General features: G+C 41.5%; 1 protein-coding gene across 1 annotated transcript; it reads right to left on the bottom strand.

The window, feature by feature from the left end:
• Positions 1-208: 208 nt before the first annotated feature.
• Positions 209-16,077, bottom strand: ppp4r2b (protein phosphatase 4, regulatory subunit 2b). Its single transcript, XM_061727933.1, has 9 exons — positions 15,976-16,077; positions 15,268-15,349; positions 14,364-14,534; positions 8,090-8,183; positions 7,972-8,009; positions 6,166-6,240; positions 5,900-6,061; positions 5,531-5,814; positions 209-1,744 (listed from the first exon to the last, which is right to left on the bottom strand). Exons 1-9 carry the CDS (start codon positions 16,007-16,009, stop codon positions 1,353-1,355), a joined length of 1,332 nt encoding a protein of 443 aa, XP_061583917.1. The 5' UTR covers positions 16,010-16,077; the 3' UTR covers positions 209-1,352.
• Between the last annotated feature and the right edge of the window lie 408 nt (positions 16,078-16,485).

The raw sequence follows: 16,485 nt of genomic DNA, 5'->3' as shown, positions 1-16,485 counted from the left end.
AAGAAGTCCTGACAAGTTTGACAAAGTGACTTAAAACTAATAAATCCATCTTTGACGGTAACAAGTTGACACCGAGCTGCTTTTCTCAACACCTTAAAACAATCACCTATAATAAACACGGGGAACTGAACAAATACTTACAATTACAAAAATTAAAGTATTAATGTTTAATCGATAAAATGTAAGCATTCAATGACAACCACACATAAAAATGTTAACATTTATTGCCGTTTCTGAATACCGCATTTGAAAACAAAAGCATTCAGAGTATACACAGAAATTATACAATTATATATGGTTTCACAAAGGCAGTGAACACATACTGTATTACAATCTACAAAAATCTACTTTACAGAAATTTAAAATTCTAAATATCAAAAGGTACAGCTACAGAAACAGGTGTAGAACTGGAACCAGAAACTGCTCGAGATAGTCGGTCCAGAAACCAAAGAGTGACATCACAATACAAAGAAAGCAGTCATCTTTGTACGCGCAGCTGCTTCTGGAAACTACAGCTGAGACAAAAACAAAACATCCAAAACAAGTCACTTAAATTGAAATAATCATAAATTATGTTGGTTTTTTTTTTATGAATCTAAAATATATAATTTCACAGGAGGACACTTCTACAAGGTAGCATGTCATAGTATAGTCCAGTGGGGCTGGTAGTGTATTATTGCAAAAAATGTGGTTAAAATAACAGGACACCAGGAAATTAAAAAAAGAGAAAATAAAAACAATCCCGCATGTCAATAATGGAGATGTCAAATTTAAAAGAAAGCATCAGCTGAACGGCTGAGTGGGATTCGGATCTCTGACGACCTGGAAACAAGAGAATGCTTTACAGGACCAAGTCGGGACGAAAAGACGCTTCGATTTCTGCTGAGAAAGGTTGTAAAAAATGAAGACGTGTCAGTTCTGTGTTGCAACAGGTAGTTTGATACGGCGGGATTAAAGGGTACCCGTCGTATCACATGCCCAAGAGGAAGGAGGGGGTGGGGAGAGAAGTGAACCAAACCACTGCAATATTCAAATGACGCCTCCGAATGCAAAAGATTCAAAAAGACAAGAGCTCAGCTTCAAGGCTGCTGAAACCAATCATGACAAAACAGGAACCTAAAATCAGAAGACCAGTAAAATATTCCAGTAAAAAAGGAAAGAAATCAAAGGATTTTTGTTTGCCTATGTCAAAGCCAGGTAGCCATTTTGGAGGAGTGTCCAAAAGTGGGACACGGTGTTCATCTTGTGTACGAGGGGCCGTTGTCCTCATTGCCAGTGACGGTAAGGCTGGATTCAAGGACAAGCTGGTTTCTGGTCACATGTGGCAGCAGGGCGGGCCCGGGGCCCGGGGCCTAGTCCTGCTCCATGGGCTCTTCAGTGGTCCCAGTGTTTGAGATGGCACTTCCCATGGCGCCCTCTGTGGGAGGCTCAGTCGTACTGCTGGAGGGGGCGACAGTCACGTCCTCTCCGGTCGCCTCCGTTCCCTCGTCTATACTACAGCTGCTGCCGCTGGCGCCGTCGCCACCATCCCCGCTGCCGCTGCTGCTGCTGACCGGGTCGCCGCTGCTCTCCTCGCTGTCCCTGCTGGTTTCAGGACTCTGCAGGACGCCTGCCGGTGCCTGCTGCTCCGTCTGATCCATGTCGCTGCCCTCCTCCTCCGAGCCGCACGGGACCTCCCTCTCAGCCAGCTCGGCCTCCTGACCCGAGCCCGAACACATGTCGGCATGCGTGCTGCTGCACGGCTCTGGAATGACATTAAAGAAAAACGGGGAATAATTAAATCCTGATACATGAACGCCATCAAGTTACCAATTTATCCAAATGGGTCTTTGTAGTCGGTATGTGGTGGATGTTGGGTTGACTTCTTTACAAACTATCCCAGTGTTTCCCAACCCTGGTCCTCAAGGCCCACTGTCCTGCATGTTTTAGATCAGGGGTGTCAAACTCATTTTGCTTGGCGGGCCGGATTTGACCAATTTTTTTCTTGCGGGCCGCACGCTCAAAATAACAAAAACGGTGCGAAACATATTTTTTTCTCAAATTCTTATTTTTTTTTTACTATTGTTATCTAATCCAATATCAGTTTAGTTAATTTTAAAGGAAATATGCACTTTGTTTACACTCTAATTATGTAAAATACATTTATTCAGGATCTTTTCTTGAAATTTCTATTTTTTTTTTAATTATGTAAGATACTTTTAATATCATTTTACAAAGATAAACAGAAACACGTTTTTTTTATATTTCGCTTTTTTATAGAAAATTTAATTACAAGCAAAATTTAATAAAATAAAAATAAAAGTGTTTCTTTGTGATTTAGAGATTTTTCCAGTACAATTAAGTGTATTTATTTTTAAAAATTGGCGCGGATATTTACGCCAGTGTGCCGAAAAAGTCAGCACTTCTCTTAACTGTTTTACTTTGTCACTATCCTCGTATTCAAAACTGAAATTCTCCGAATAAATATCTTCTATCATCTTTTTTAGCAGTGATATTTTTCCTGCGAAAATATATAATAGTAGTTAATAAAAATAAACGTCTACAAAGAAATAAAATCAGCAAATGCATTCTAGAAAACAAAAAAAATGTCAAAAACTGCACTCTTTGTGGAATAACGATGGATTTGCAGAAGAAATATATTATCAGATATACTGCGATTCAGGGCAATTATTTATGCCTTCCTTTTTAGTAAATTAACATTTCGGTTTTTTGTGTTGGAAACTTCTCGCGGGCCGCATGAAAATCTCTCTCGGGCCGCACATTTGACACCCCTGGTTTAGATGTTTCCCTTCATCATCACACAGCTGATTCTAATTAATGGTCCTAATTAGCTTGTCATCAAGGTCTGCACAAATATGTTGATGACACAGCCACTTGTATCACGGTGTGCTGAAGCAGGGAAACATCTAAAACATGCAGGACAGTGGGACTCGAGGACCAGGGTTGGGAAACACTGCTATCCTGTGCAGCCAGGAGGGATTAAAGGTGTGGATACCTGCCGGGCAGGTTAAACCAGATTTACTGCCTTTACACTATCAACTCGGTCAGATGAATTTAAAGTAAATTACAGTCAATGGAATCTGACATTCTCAGAAAAACTGGGCATCTACAACGTCACATCGATGATAAACATCTAAAGAGCTTCATTTTTTATCCGTCACATTTGTACCGACTGAATTGAAATGATTATCACAATCTATAAAAGTGTAAAAACATATTTGCACATGGAAACTCAAACTAAAAGCAGTGAATCCTTTTTGCTTCAGTGATCGTTGTTCCAGCCATGATTCTAGCACGAAGGCCCCGTCTCACCACCACCAGTCAGCCAGCACAGGCCCGCGTATCAGAAGTCCTCGGAAACGCTGGTAAACACTAAACTATGGATGTTTTGGTGGGGGTTTCTACAATTTGGGGTATACAGTAATCCCTGGTTTTTCGCGGGGGTTACTTTCCAAAAAGAACCCGTGATAAGTGAAATCCGCAAAGTAGCAACCTTTATTTTTTTTACAATTATGATACAAGGCTTCAAATTGCGGAGATCAGCTCCGCCCCACCGCGACCCGAGTAATTGGATTAGAACGGGAGAAAATGAAAAATACAATAAGTACAATAGGACAAATTGTGACTCGCACTTATTTCACTGCCCTTCTGATGCTGCTGCTGCATCCTGACTCGCTCTGAGTTTTTTTTTTTCTAAAGCCCGCAGTGCAGGTGTGTTTTTTCCACAAATCCGTGAAGCAGCGAGAACCGCGTTCTAGCGAGGAATTACTGTATTATATATATATATATATGCCATGTTTACAGCTTATGGCCAAGGACAGCCTAATTTATCCATGCTACGCACCAATCATCCATCATCTTACCCGCTTTATCCCTTGCGGGGTCACGGGGGTCTGCTGGGCAGGGGTTACACCCTGGACAGGTTACCAGTCCATCACAGGGCCACATATAAACACACAAACCATGCTCACAATCACACTCACGCTCACACCTACGGGCAATTTAGAATCATCAATTAACCTAGCGTGCATGTTTTTGGACTGTGGGAGGAAGCCGGAGTACCCGGAGGGAACCCACGCAAGCACGGGGAGAACATGCAAACTCCACACAGAAAGGCCCCTGCCGGGCCTGGGAGTCGAACCGGGAACCTTCTTGCTGTGAGGCAACAGTGCTAACCACTAAGCCACCGTGCTGCTAGCACCAATCATCACGTGTAAAAATGCTTCCTGTTGGAGCCACACCAGGCACCGCAGAAGTATCAACAACAACCCCAGGGACTGGCTGATGGAGATCAAGCCCCTGAGGCGGTGGCCTCCACCCAGCCGACAGGGTTCCACTATAAGCTACTTGTACATGCCAAATAGGGCTGTGCGATTAATCGATTTTAAATCTAAATCGGATATATTAATCACAATCGATGTTAAAAAAAGGAAATCGGAAAATCGATTTTCCTTTTTTGCAGCTGGCTGCATTACAGACAGAGCTCGTCTAGTCATCTTTGTTTGGTCAAGAAAATTGTAAATGTTGTCACTTTACTAAACTCAAGGAGGATTTACAGTATTTTTCAGTTGCACTTCCTTCCCAATAGGGAAATTTGTTTGCTATTTTTCTATAAAAATAAATATAAAATATTTGAAACAATTTTTTCCATTGTCTTTTGTAGTTTTACCAAAAAAAAAATCGAAATCGAAAATCAGGTTTTCAGAAAAAAAAAAAAAAAAGAAAATCGGGATTTTATTTTTTTCCAAAATCGCCCAGCCCTAATGCCAAACTGATCCTCCCCCTGGTGCTTCTCCACCTGGCACCACTGGCATGTAACTGGTACAGCGTCAAACTGATGAGCTCATGCTTTCGGTAGGACACGTATTCTCGTCTCAGCCTCACCAGACCCCCCAGCTCTCGGATGGACCTGCTCACCATCCTTGAGGTGAGAACAGACAGGTTCCGCTTGCCCTGAATGCTGCCAAACACGCCATTACACCGTTTCTGGAAGTTGGAAACAACTAGGTCCAAACAATCCCCCGATGGTTAATACCGCATTTACTGACTTGAACTAAAAATGCACGTCGATTGAAAAGCTGGAGTTCAACTGGATAACTGAAATTAGGTGTAATAAGCCGTCATGCGATCTGATCAATTTAAATGTGATTGGACTGAAACAGCAGCGATATAAAAACAACTCCAACACACGAAGGTGACTTATCTTTTCAAGACGCCTCGAGGGTGAAAGCAACAAAATAATGGAAGTGATTCAAATGCTTGAAAATTAAAGTTGTGATGAAATAATAAGTAATGAAAATGATTTTACAAACTTCACTGGCATCAACGCTGCTAACAGCGTTTAATCAATTATTGTCTGGAGTGATTAAACCTCATGACGGTTTCAGTTTTCAGTTCATCTCCGTATCTTGTTTAAGGAAAGATTTAGTGCTGCCAGCTGAAGGAACGCTCCGCCGCCCCTGTTCCCACGTACTTTTATCTTTTCATTTTGTAACTTTCACACATCACGGCAACAGAGGAGGGGGAGCACCTTGATCTTCAGTGGTGGCGGCAGCGCTGGAGGCTTCATTCTCCTTGTCCTTCTCCTCCTCGTCGTCCTCTTGAACCATGGCTTCTGCTTCTTTCGACTGACAGCTGCTGTGCGACGGTCTGAGCGGGTCCACCTCCTGCTCCTCCTCTTCATCCTCGTCCTCCTCGTCTTTGCTGAACTTAAGTCTCTTCACCTCTTGGTGTTCCGCTTCCATGTCCTCCTCTTCGTCCGAGTGTTTGTTTTTCACCGCACTCTCCGGGGAGCCTTCCGAGGGCGAGACCTCGCTAACCAGAAACACCCAGAAGAAGAAACAGGGTCACATTCAGCTGCTTTGTTGGTTTCTGTAAGTGCGTGTGGACTCTGTCAGACCTGGTGACTTTTTCGTCGTCATCATCGTCGTCGTCGTCGTCCTGCTCCGGGCTGAGGTCTTTGTTGTCGGTGCTGTCAGGCAGACCGTTAGCTGCTAGCGAATTGGCCAGAGACAGCTTTGGCCTGTTCAGCGGTCGGGGAGTTCCTGGACCGTTGACTTTCCTAACGCAAAAATACAACAAAAAGATGGACATTTTGTTAGTTAGTTTTGAAAGTTTCTGTAGTAAGTTTGTATTTCAGGCAAATCTGTCCGTCTTCAACACCACCTCTCTGTAAAAGCAGACGCGTTCCCTGGTAGCATCACACCGTTCATCCTACTGACAGCAGTGCATCCATTTTTCCTGAAAAACAACAATAAAAGGAAAAGAATTTAAGCTTTGTCAGTTTGAAGATGTATAAACGTTATGGATTGAGTTATGGATGTCCCGATCACCGACCAAGTATCATATTAGTGCCAATATAAACATTTTATTTTACTGATCGGAGGTCAGTCTGATCTTATAAGCTCAGGCGATCATTAGGGACGAACCGACACCCGTGTCCGACACCGTGTTCATGTGCTCGTAATTCTAACAATATTCCACTACCACTTTATATATTGTTTTAAAGTTGACTGTGACGATACTTCAGCAGCCACGTGCATTATCTACAATAACGTTGCTCCAGGCAGTGCAGTCAGAGCGACCAGCAACACCACCGATTTGATCTGACATCAAATCCAAGCAAGAGCGCCGAATACATGACAACACAGGAACTGGTTTACAGTAATCACTCGCTGTAACGTGGTTCACCTTTCACGTCTCGCTGCTTCACGGATTTTCATTGTGCATCGTGTTCTGCGTTCTGATTGGCTAAACAGTCTCCCCGCTTCTTCACTTCTTGTATCAATGTTGGTCGCTTAGCAACAATGCTGAGAACGGCCAATGAACTTCAGCAGCAGCTCAAGAATGGGAGCCTATGATGAATCGTTCATTACAGTTCTCAAATATAATCGATGGTGGCATGTCGGTTTATAAGAATCTTTTAGCCTAGTAGAAAAAAGAGCAACAACAACGACCCATAACTATGTTCTTCTCTTGAAAAAACACACCTGCACCGCGGGCTTTAGAAGAAAAAGACGCTACAGAGCGAGTCAGGATGCAGCGGCTCAGAAGAGCAGTGAAATACACACCAGTCACAATTTGTCTTACTGTACTTATTGTATCTTTTTTCATAATCATTTCATTTTCTCCAGTTCAAATCCAATTACTCGGGTCGCGGTGGGGCTGATCTCCGCAATTTGAAGCCTTGTATAATAATAGTAAAAAAAAAAGGTTGCTACTTCGCGGATTTCACTTATCACGGGTTCTTTTTGGAACGTAACCCCCTCGAAAAACGAGGGATTACTGTACAACTAAATGTGGCTGCTGTCCGTTTTACAACAGGCATCTGCAGCCCCACCTCACTACTGAGCCTTGCTTCATACTGGACAGTCTACCATTTTCCATCTCAAGCGTGCAGCGTCGCACACGTCCAGATTCACAGGCCTCATGCAACAGGAAGACTGACAACTCTTCAAGGAGATGATTAACAAGTAGGAAATAAGAAGCGAGTTCATGGCACTTGAATGACATCGTAAAGAATATGAGACGGTGGTGGAAACCACAGGGGTTTAGGTCAGACTATGATGTTTGAACTATTTGAATTCATTTTTATTTTCACTGTGAGGGTCAAGATAGTTGCACTACTTTTAAGTGGGATTTAGATCTTTGTTTAAAAAGGGTTTCTGATTTTTTTGTGTGATCATTAATCAATCAAATGGATCTAAAATTTTGTATCACATACAATACTGCAGTCAGGAAATTTAAGATGTATTTTTTGTGAGTGACTATGAAAGTTGAACCAAGCAGTTATGCCATTTTCTGCCACAAAAATCATGTAGTTACTTGGTTGAGTTTTATTTGAAAATCAAACAGTTTGAGGACGGATGAACTGTAAGCTTTGAGCAATACTAAACCAATCTGACCATTCTGATCAGGACAACCCTTTAATTAATGTGATTGGAAACCTCTTAACGTGGATCTGTTACTTACTCTGAGGTTGGATGGACACAGCTCACCACCATTACATTCTGGGGAGAGAGAAATTGCCAAATTTGTGACACATTCTTAGTTTAAAAAGGAAAAAAAGAGACAAAACAATGCAGCTTACCTTCTCTACTCCCCGAAGAAACTTGTCTGTTCCTGTGTAGTTCCTTTTGGGTTCTGTGACCAGCTCACACAAGCGCTGGATTGTGAACGGGATTCTAAAAACCGGGTGAAAAGAAAAGAAGTGATTGACAATTGACAGATACCACAGCAATATTGTTCAGGGTCTTTCTTTCTTTCATCCCATAACTCATTAGCTGAGAGGTAAATATCACAGAACCATTTTTACCCATTTGATGTAAACCGGTATCTTTTTTTAAGATATTGGTTTGATACGTCTCCCTGATCATCTACTTCTTAACCTGCAGTTTTTAACAGCTTAAATCTGGACTCATCAGATCATGATCTGTTTCGGTTCAATCTTTATGCTCGCTAGTAAACTGGAACCTCGTTTCTTCTAATTAAACTTGTCGTTATGGCTACAAACCCACAGTAAACTCATTGTGGTTGTGGAAAGTTGTGGAAATTTCCACTTAAAGTCAAAGATAATTTGGAGCCCCAACAAACACGCAGGCCTGATCTAAAGTCGGCCCAACCAAACATTGTGTCAAATAATCGTCAAGTGTGTCGTGTCAGAAGATTATTTTACAGAGCCTCCTCGATCTTGAGTCACAAATATCAAAGGTTTGTTAATGAGGATTCCTGGCTATGAGCAGATACCTCATTAACCAATGAGCAGGCAGCACGCCCAACTTGATGCTGCGTAATTGTACAGCTCACAAACACAGCGATGAACAAAACACAATCTGATCTAAAGAGAATTATATTTAAAAGTATTACTGGGTGGGGGGGCTTTATCTAACTTATTTTTGTTTTGAAGTCATGTCTGAAAAAGAGCTTTTAAGAGAGCGACACATAGGCTACGTTCAAACTGCAGGTCTTAATGTCCAAAATCAGATTTTTTTGCCGTGGTCGTTCACATTATCATTTTAATGTGACCTCCATCACAAAAGTGTATGATTTTTTTACAGAACTAAACATGGAGCCATGGCGTTATTGTCTAGCAACGTGAAAGTACTGGAACACGGGCACAAATGTTACTGATTGTGCAGCAGTGGCTGCTACCTCTGCAGACGCATGTGTGGATGGGGAGTCAGAAGAGGGTCTTCAGTGACAGAGTTCATCCATAATTTCAGGATGTCAAGGAACTAGGGCTGAAACGATTCCTCGAACAATTCGATTACAAAAAATGATCGAGGAATTTTCTCTGCTCAAAGCAGGGTGTTTCGCCCGGACTACATTTAATGCGGCACAGAGCGCTGACGCCGCGCACGTAAAGGAAGAAGAAAGAGGAGGCGGATATGTTTGGTTTTTGTAACACGCCGTGCTCAGGCATAGATATATATACACATTATATTATATCTATGTGCTCAGGCAGTCTGGAATGGCCCAGACGGGAGACACATGTACAACTTTTATTTTCAATCCACGCTATATTCTTCTGGTCCGTTCTCCTATATGTTCCCCCTCTAACCTGGTACATACATATGTTCCTCTAACCATCTGTTCGCGCTACAGTTTTAACTAAAAGAAAAGGCAGAAAATGTCAGAAAAATAAAAACGTAATAAAACTAACTGGGTAGTTTTCAATTTTAGCTCTGTAGTCTTTCATGGATAAAACAAGCAGCACTGGTGTCTAATGTGCTCCAATACAGCGGGTCTCATCATTTTATTTTGAACACTGCCAAAACTCAAAATCTTATACTTTAACTTAAAACTTAACTACACCTTAAAATTGCTTGATTGTTTTGCTTGACACAAATGAAAGTTCAATTGAAACACGTGGGAAAAACACCTAACCTTTTAAGTGATGTGTGTTATCAGGTGTAATGGCATTTTTAGGTTAGAAATAAGAAAACTTCTTGGTAAGATCCTTAGTTTTTTGAGTGAAGGCAGTGAATTTGGTCAACTGGTGTAAGTTCAGGGTTTTTAAATGACCAGCCATGAACCTACTGGATTATATAATTTAGTCTTAGTAATGTCAATTAACATCTAACATCTTATGTATATTTATAATTGCTCTTTAACTAAACAAAAATATGTTTTATCCGATTACTCGATTAATCGATGGAATTTTCAGTAGAATACTCGATTACTAAAATATTCGATAGCTGCAGCCCTACAAGGAACATTTTTGAATACATCTGTCAGCGCCTCTCCTCTAGACCAGTGTTTCCCAATCCTGGTCCTCGAGTCCCACTGTCCTGCATGTTTTAGATGTTTCCCTGCTTCAGCACACCGTGATAAAAGTAGCTGTGTCACCAACAGAATTGTGCAGACCTTGATGACAAGCTAATTAGGACCATTAATTAGAATCAGGTGTGATGATGAAGGGAAACATGTGGGACAGTGTGCCCTGAGGACCAGGGTTGGGAAACACTGCTCTAGACTTTCAGAACACACATCTCCTGGGACGTCAGGTTCTGACCGCTGTCGCTCCGACACAGATCGGATATCCGATTTAGGACCACATATGGGTCTGATTTGAAAAAAATTAAATAAAATCAGATTGCGCCATTCAGACTGTCATTAAAAAATCTGATGAGTCATATAAGGCAGAAAATTGGGACTTGAGCTGCAGTGTGAACATCATCTAAATGTTGCAGCCAGGGCTCCAGACTAACTTTTTTCACTAGGAGCACAGTAGCCCCTAACTGAACATTTTTAGGGGCACAATCAGAAATTTTAGGAGCGCACATCGTTTATCGACATGCTAACCAAATGTTTACATTTCTACTACATTTCAGTGTATTAGTAATACGTATTTCATAATAGATTAATGAATTACCACAATGTGCTGTTTCAAATGCAGTGTTACATTTTATTGTGCATTTTTAAAGATGCCGCAACATAAAGTAAACTGACAGCACCATTGCTGTCATTATATATAAAAAAAACATACATTCACATGATAAAAAAGTGCTTGGTAACAAAGTGCTTAGTAACCTTTCAGCCATGAATGTAACTGTTAAACACAGTACTTAACAAATGTACAAATATTGGGGGTACTGGCCAATAACATTTCCCTACTTGTGTCTTTACTAAAACCCTGAACTTACACCAGTTGACCAAATTCACTGCCTTCACTCAAATAACTAAGGATCTTACCAAGAAGTTTTCTTATTTCTAACCTAAAAATGCCATTACACCTGATAACACACATCACTTAAAAGGTTAGGTGTTTTTCCCACGTGTTAAAATTTAACTTTCATTTGTGTCAAGCAAATTTTAAGCAGTGTTCAAAATAAAATTATGAGACCTGCTGTATTGGAGCACATTTTCTTTTAGTTAAAACTGTAGCGGGGACAGATGTTTAGAGAAACCTATGTATGTACCGGGTGAAGGCTGATTTATGGTTCCGCGTTACAACAACGCAGAGCTCTGCGTCGATTTAAGGCGGAACCATAAATCAGGCTTTAGAGGGGGGACATATCGGAGAACAACCAGAAGAATATAGAGTGGATTAAAAATAAAAGTTAAGCACTGAGCTACATGTGTCTCCCGTCTGGGCCATTGCAGACTCATGGCCTGAGCATGATGTTACTAAAACCAAACATACCCGCCGCCTCTTTCTTCTAACTTTATGTGCGCGCCGCGGCGGCAGCGAGTTGTGTCGCATTAAATGTCGTCCGGGCGCTTTGAGCTGGTGAAATTAAACGAAAAAAATAAATAAATAGATCCCCCAACTCATTCCCTTTCACACTCATTGGCCTGCAAATATGGGGGTTCATTGAGGCACTCCTTCCACGTTTAACGTGTAAAAAAAAAAAAAAAAAAAAAAAAAAAAAAAAAAAAAAAAAACACTGGCAAATTTACTGGTCGCACGTGTGCGAGTGGACATGAAATTCAGTCGCACATACTCAAATTTTGGTCGCAAAATGCGAGCATTTGGTCGCAGTCTGGAGCCCTGGTTGCAGCACAACAATAATCCATTCTGTGCATTTGGACGATTAAAATACACAAAATCAGTTGAGACCGTCTTTATGTCTGTTTTCAACAATGTTTTTTTATTTAATAGGTTAAGATCTAGGATTTGTCTGGTGTGATGCCAGCCTGGCACTTCAGCAAATGTCCATTCATCAATGACAATTCAAGGTTTTTTTCTGACATTTCTTTCTTGAACAGGATCGTTCTTTTTAGCCGTTTTATTTGCTTAATTCAGACCAAAAACTTAACCTTTGTGAAAAACAGCAACACCTTCTCCACTACCATGTACTTTTGGTTAGTTTAGGGCTAAATAACTTATTTGCACAAGCTAATAGGGTCAGCATGGTGGTTTAGTGGTTAGTGGTTCAATTCCCGAGATATCAGACTGTTATAGACCCGTAGTTTAGGGCAGGTAACTGGTAGCCAGTTTGGACATTTGCACATCTTACTGGAACCTCCAAGAATTAGTCACGAATACTGACAATGAGCAGAAAGTTGCAAATTATGGTTAATGAGCTGTGACAAATTACATCTAAAATAAAAGACCCTATTCAAGAAACATGTTGGAAGCAGCAACGCCTGCGGCACGTGTGGAGGAACTGGTTGGTAAAAGAAAAAGCAGTGGCTCAGGAATTTGGAGATGCTTCGGGTTCAATGTATCAGATTAGTTATTTTGTAGGGAGTCAAACAAGTTACTGTACATCCAGTAAGCACTTTTCACCACCTGAAACAGCGGCGCAAACTGTAGTACGAAGAGCGCGTGAAACTCCGCGCTGCAGAAGCTGCAAGACATCCACAACCCGAAAAGGTCCAGCTCGAAACAAAATTGTCTTGCATGCTTCGTTTTCCTTAGGTGCCTTATGAAAAGAAAAGTGACGAGTGGTGTACTGTAGCTAAAGCGACTACCTATCACATCGCTAAAGATGTGGTCCCATCTGAAACTGTGGAACAAATCGGATTTAAAAAGCTACTGAAACTATGGAAACAAGACACGAGCTTCTCAGTCAAGAAGCATTGCCACAAATGTTTACTGAGGTCCGGCAGAACTCGCCAACACCCATTTCCCGTTGACCAGTGATACGAGCTCAGGCAGGACATGTGAGCCTTACACGAGCACTTTGAACACTGGGAGATGAAAGCAGCACGTCTAACAACTTATTTCCTCTATGATCATGCCGGTGAACATATAGCTGAGGCCCAAAAGGGACGCAGTTGCAAGCTGGAAACTCCAGGAAAAGCATCTGGTTGCTATGACAACAGACAACGGGCTGAGGATGCTGCGGTCACAGATTACACTTGGCTGTTGTTGGGTGCAGTGTTGTAAGGAGTATTAAGATATTTTACTTTAAAACGAAAACAAAATGTTAGTTTTGGGGTTTTTTCCTTTGCGTGTCTGTCTGCAACTTTGTGTTTTATGCTGCTTTCACGTCTCTGTTGAAAACTAATATTGAAAAGAAGTTACATTAAAGAATAAAACAAAACGGAGTGCTAAAAGTAAAATCACAATACATACATTTCAAAGTCATATTATCAGGTTGTTTGATAAGAATTAGTTATGAGTTTATGCGTTTACCACTTTATAGGTGAGGTACTGCTTAGCCTGTTGATACCATCAAGGTAACATATTTAGCTATTATGATAGATTTTTATTTTTATTCTCTGGACTGAAAGAGCAAACTTACTAGAAACCAATGTTGACGTGTCAGCCTAAACGTGAATTTTTTAGTGGAGTACAAATATGAAGTAGCATTAAAAAAATATATACTAAAACGAACAAGAAGAAAAAACGAGTACATACAATATAGCCATTTATAAATAATACATAAAAAGCAATTACAGGATTAAAATTCAGAAAATAAATGAATATAATATGTGACATTTCTAATTGACTGGTGTTGATTAAGAAAAGTTATGAAACGGGAAAATAATATTAATGTAGAATATTTCAAAAGTTTTATTTCAGAAAGCACTTAGTTGTGTAAGTGTCTTGAAGTGAAACCAGTCAAAATTTTGGCATAAGCCCATTTCATTAGTAGTTTTTTATAATTCTGACGGACGTGGCATGAATGACAAGAATGTCACTTTCTTCCAGCGTTTTTTTTTCTACAGCTGGAAGAAAAGGAGAAGTCTGGTTGAAGTCCAGATTCACTCTCACTTTGCGGAAAAAAATAACAGGATATATATCGTATATCAATATTCAGCCTAAATATGACTTTTGGTCGATATCGCCCCGCCCCAGCAAGAAGTGAAGGTGACTCTAGTTTGTGCTCACAAGCCAGAGATCACTTATTAATCTATCCCAGAACTCTTGGTGTCCCTCGACATGCACTGGTGAATTAGGTACTACCTACCCGTTGTATCCCCTCACAATCTTCAAGATTCTCTCCTTCATATCTTCAAATGGGATTGACTCCACATTAGGATTTGCAGGACCTCTTTGCTCAGGAGCCGAGGCTCTAAAATCATCCATCACCGTCTCCAGTTTAAACAGAAAATAGTTCTTGAATTGAGACCATTGAACCCTAGAGGAAATGCAGAAAACAGTCAGAGATTAATTACACCTAACATGCAAGAGAAAAATGGGACACGTGTACTTTGGTCTGTCAGGGCAGACCACCCAAATATATGCTCTGGGCTCATTTAAGCTAGCTTTAGATTAAACTTAAAAAGTTGTATTTCTTCTTTACAACATAAATTGGCCTCTGTCTGTCTGATATCTTCCGGTTTCCATTTTCTTTATTGGTTTTCATCCGTCTTTGCTGGTTTGTAGGAAGATTGTCAATGGACACCACACAAGCTCTCACCAGGCAACATCATCTTCACAGTTCCTTAACTTTACTGAGTAACTACGTGTCGTGTCAATGAGTTAACTCTACAGAGTAACTAAGGGTCAATAAGTTAACCCTACAGAGTAACTAGGGGTCAATAAGTTAACTTTACTGAGTAACTACGGGTCAATAAGTCAACTTTACTGAGTAACTACGGGTCAATAAGTTAACTTTACTGAGTAACTACGGGTCAATAAGTTAACTTTACAGAGTAACTAGGGGTCAATAAGTCAACTTTACTGAGTAACTAGGGGTCAATAAGTTAACTTTACAGAGTAACTACGGGTCAATAAGTTAACTTTACTGAGTAACTAGGGGTCAATAAGTCAACTTTACTGAGTAACTAGGGGTCAATAAGTTAACTGTACAGAGTAACTGCGGGTCGTGTGAAGAGTTTCCATCAGAAACATCAGGCCTGGTCACTCACATGGTCTGTCCAGTCTTGGCAACATGGCATAGAAACTGCTCCAGGAGAGACACCGGCTCCTGCTTGGCTTTTTTGTCAAAATCTGAGGAGAAAAATAACCAAAGTGTAAGAAAGATTGACATTTGGATGGATAGATATACAACATGCAGCAGCTTATATTCAGCCCTGATCAACCTGGGAAACTTTTGTAAAATAAAAACTGGTCCCAAACCAATCAGACTAATTGACCAGTATTGTAATGAGAGGTTTAAGGCTGATTTATGGTTCCGCGTTACATCAACGCAGAACCTACGGCGTAGGGTACGCAGAGACGCGCTGCGTACGGTGCGCGTCGCCGCGTACCCTATGCCGTGGCTTTAACGCAGAACCATAAATCAGCCTGTAGCAGGAAGCGGAGCTGGAGTAGCCTGTTAGCGCCGCAGACAGACGCCGCTCCGCCGGCACCTGCCGGCCTGTGCCGGCCCCGGGGGACGGGGGGCAGACACCTGCACCAGGCTACACCTCGGTTCTGACCCGGTGGCCGCCGGTGCCGGCTCAGAAGTGAGACTAAAACCACAGTTTCCGTGAAGGCGCTCCCGGCAGCGCTAGCTGCCAGCTAACCGCGGCTAACGGCTCCGGCTCGGCTCTAATCGCTTTAATCAGCCACCGCGTCGAGCAGACGTGTGGGTTTAATGCAGTGAAAGAGAGCTGGGAGGAGGAAGCAGAGACCTCTGAGCGCCTCTTGGAGCGAGTCTATTTCCATCGTCGCCTCCGTCGCCGTCAAAGACGTGAACGAGCTAGCTGCTGCTAAGCTACACGCGCACGCGCAGCGGCGACGCAGGGTTTAACAAGGCGTCGTGACGTCACCGCCGGGCCCAGGTACGCGGGAGCGCGCACGGTGGGGCTGCGCTCCAGTCACCCGCGTTCACGAGGAGAGAGTCACTAAACAGTCACAAACACCCAGAGGTGTCAAAAATATTCACATTCATTACTCAGGTAGAAGTATAGATACTAGAGTTTAAAAATACTCCTGTAGAAGTTGAAGTATCAACTCAAGTTTTTAACTCCAGTAAAAGTATAAAAGTACTGGTTTTAAAACTAATTAAAGTATAAAAGTAAAAGTAATGTAACGGGAAAAAAAGCCATTGAAAATGAATGCATCTTAGTATAATGCAAATATATTAAAGAACCATATATGTGTACTATTGAGCATTAACGTGTTTCAGAGAGCAGGAGATA

This window comes from Cololabis saira, chromosome 8 (assembly GCF_033807715.1).
Source record: "Cololabis saira isolate AMF1-May2022 chromosome 8, fColSai1.1, whole genome shotgun sequence".
NCBI lineage: Eukaryota > Metazoa > Chordata > Actinopteri > Beloniformes > Belonidae > Cololabis > Cololabis saira.
This window is presented reverse-complemented; position numbering and strand designations above follow the sequence as displayed.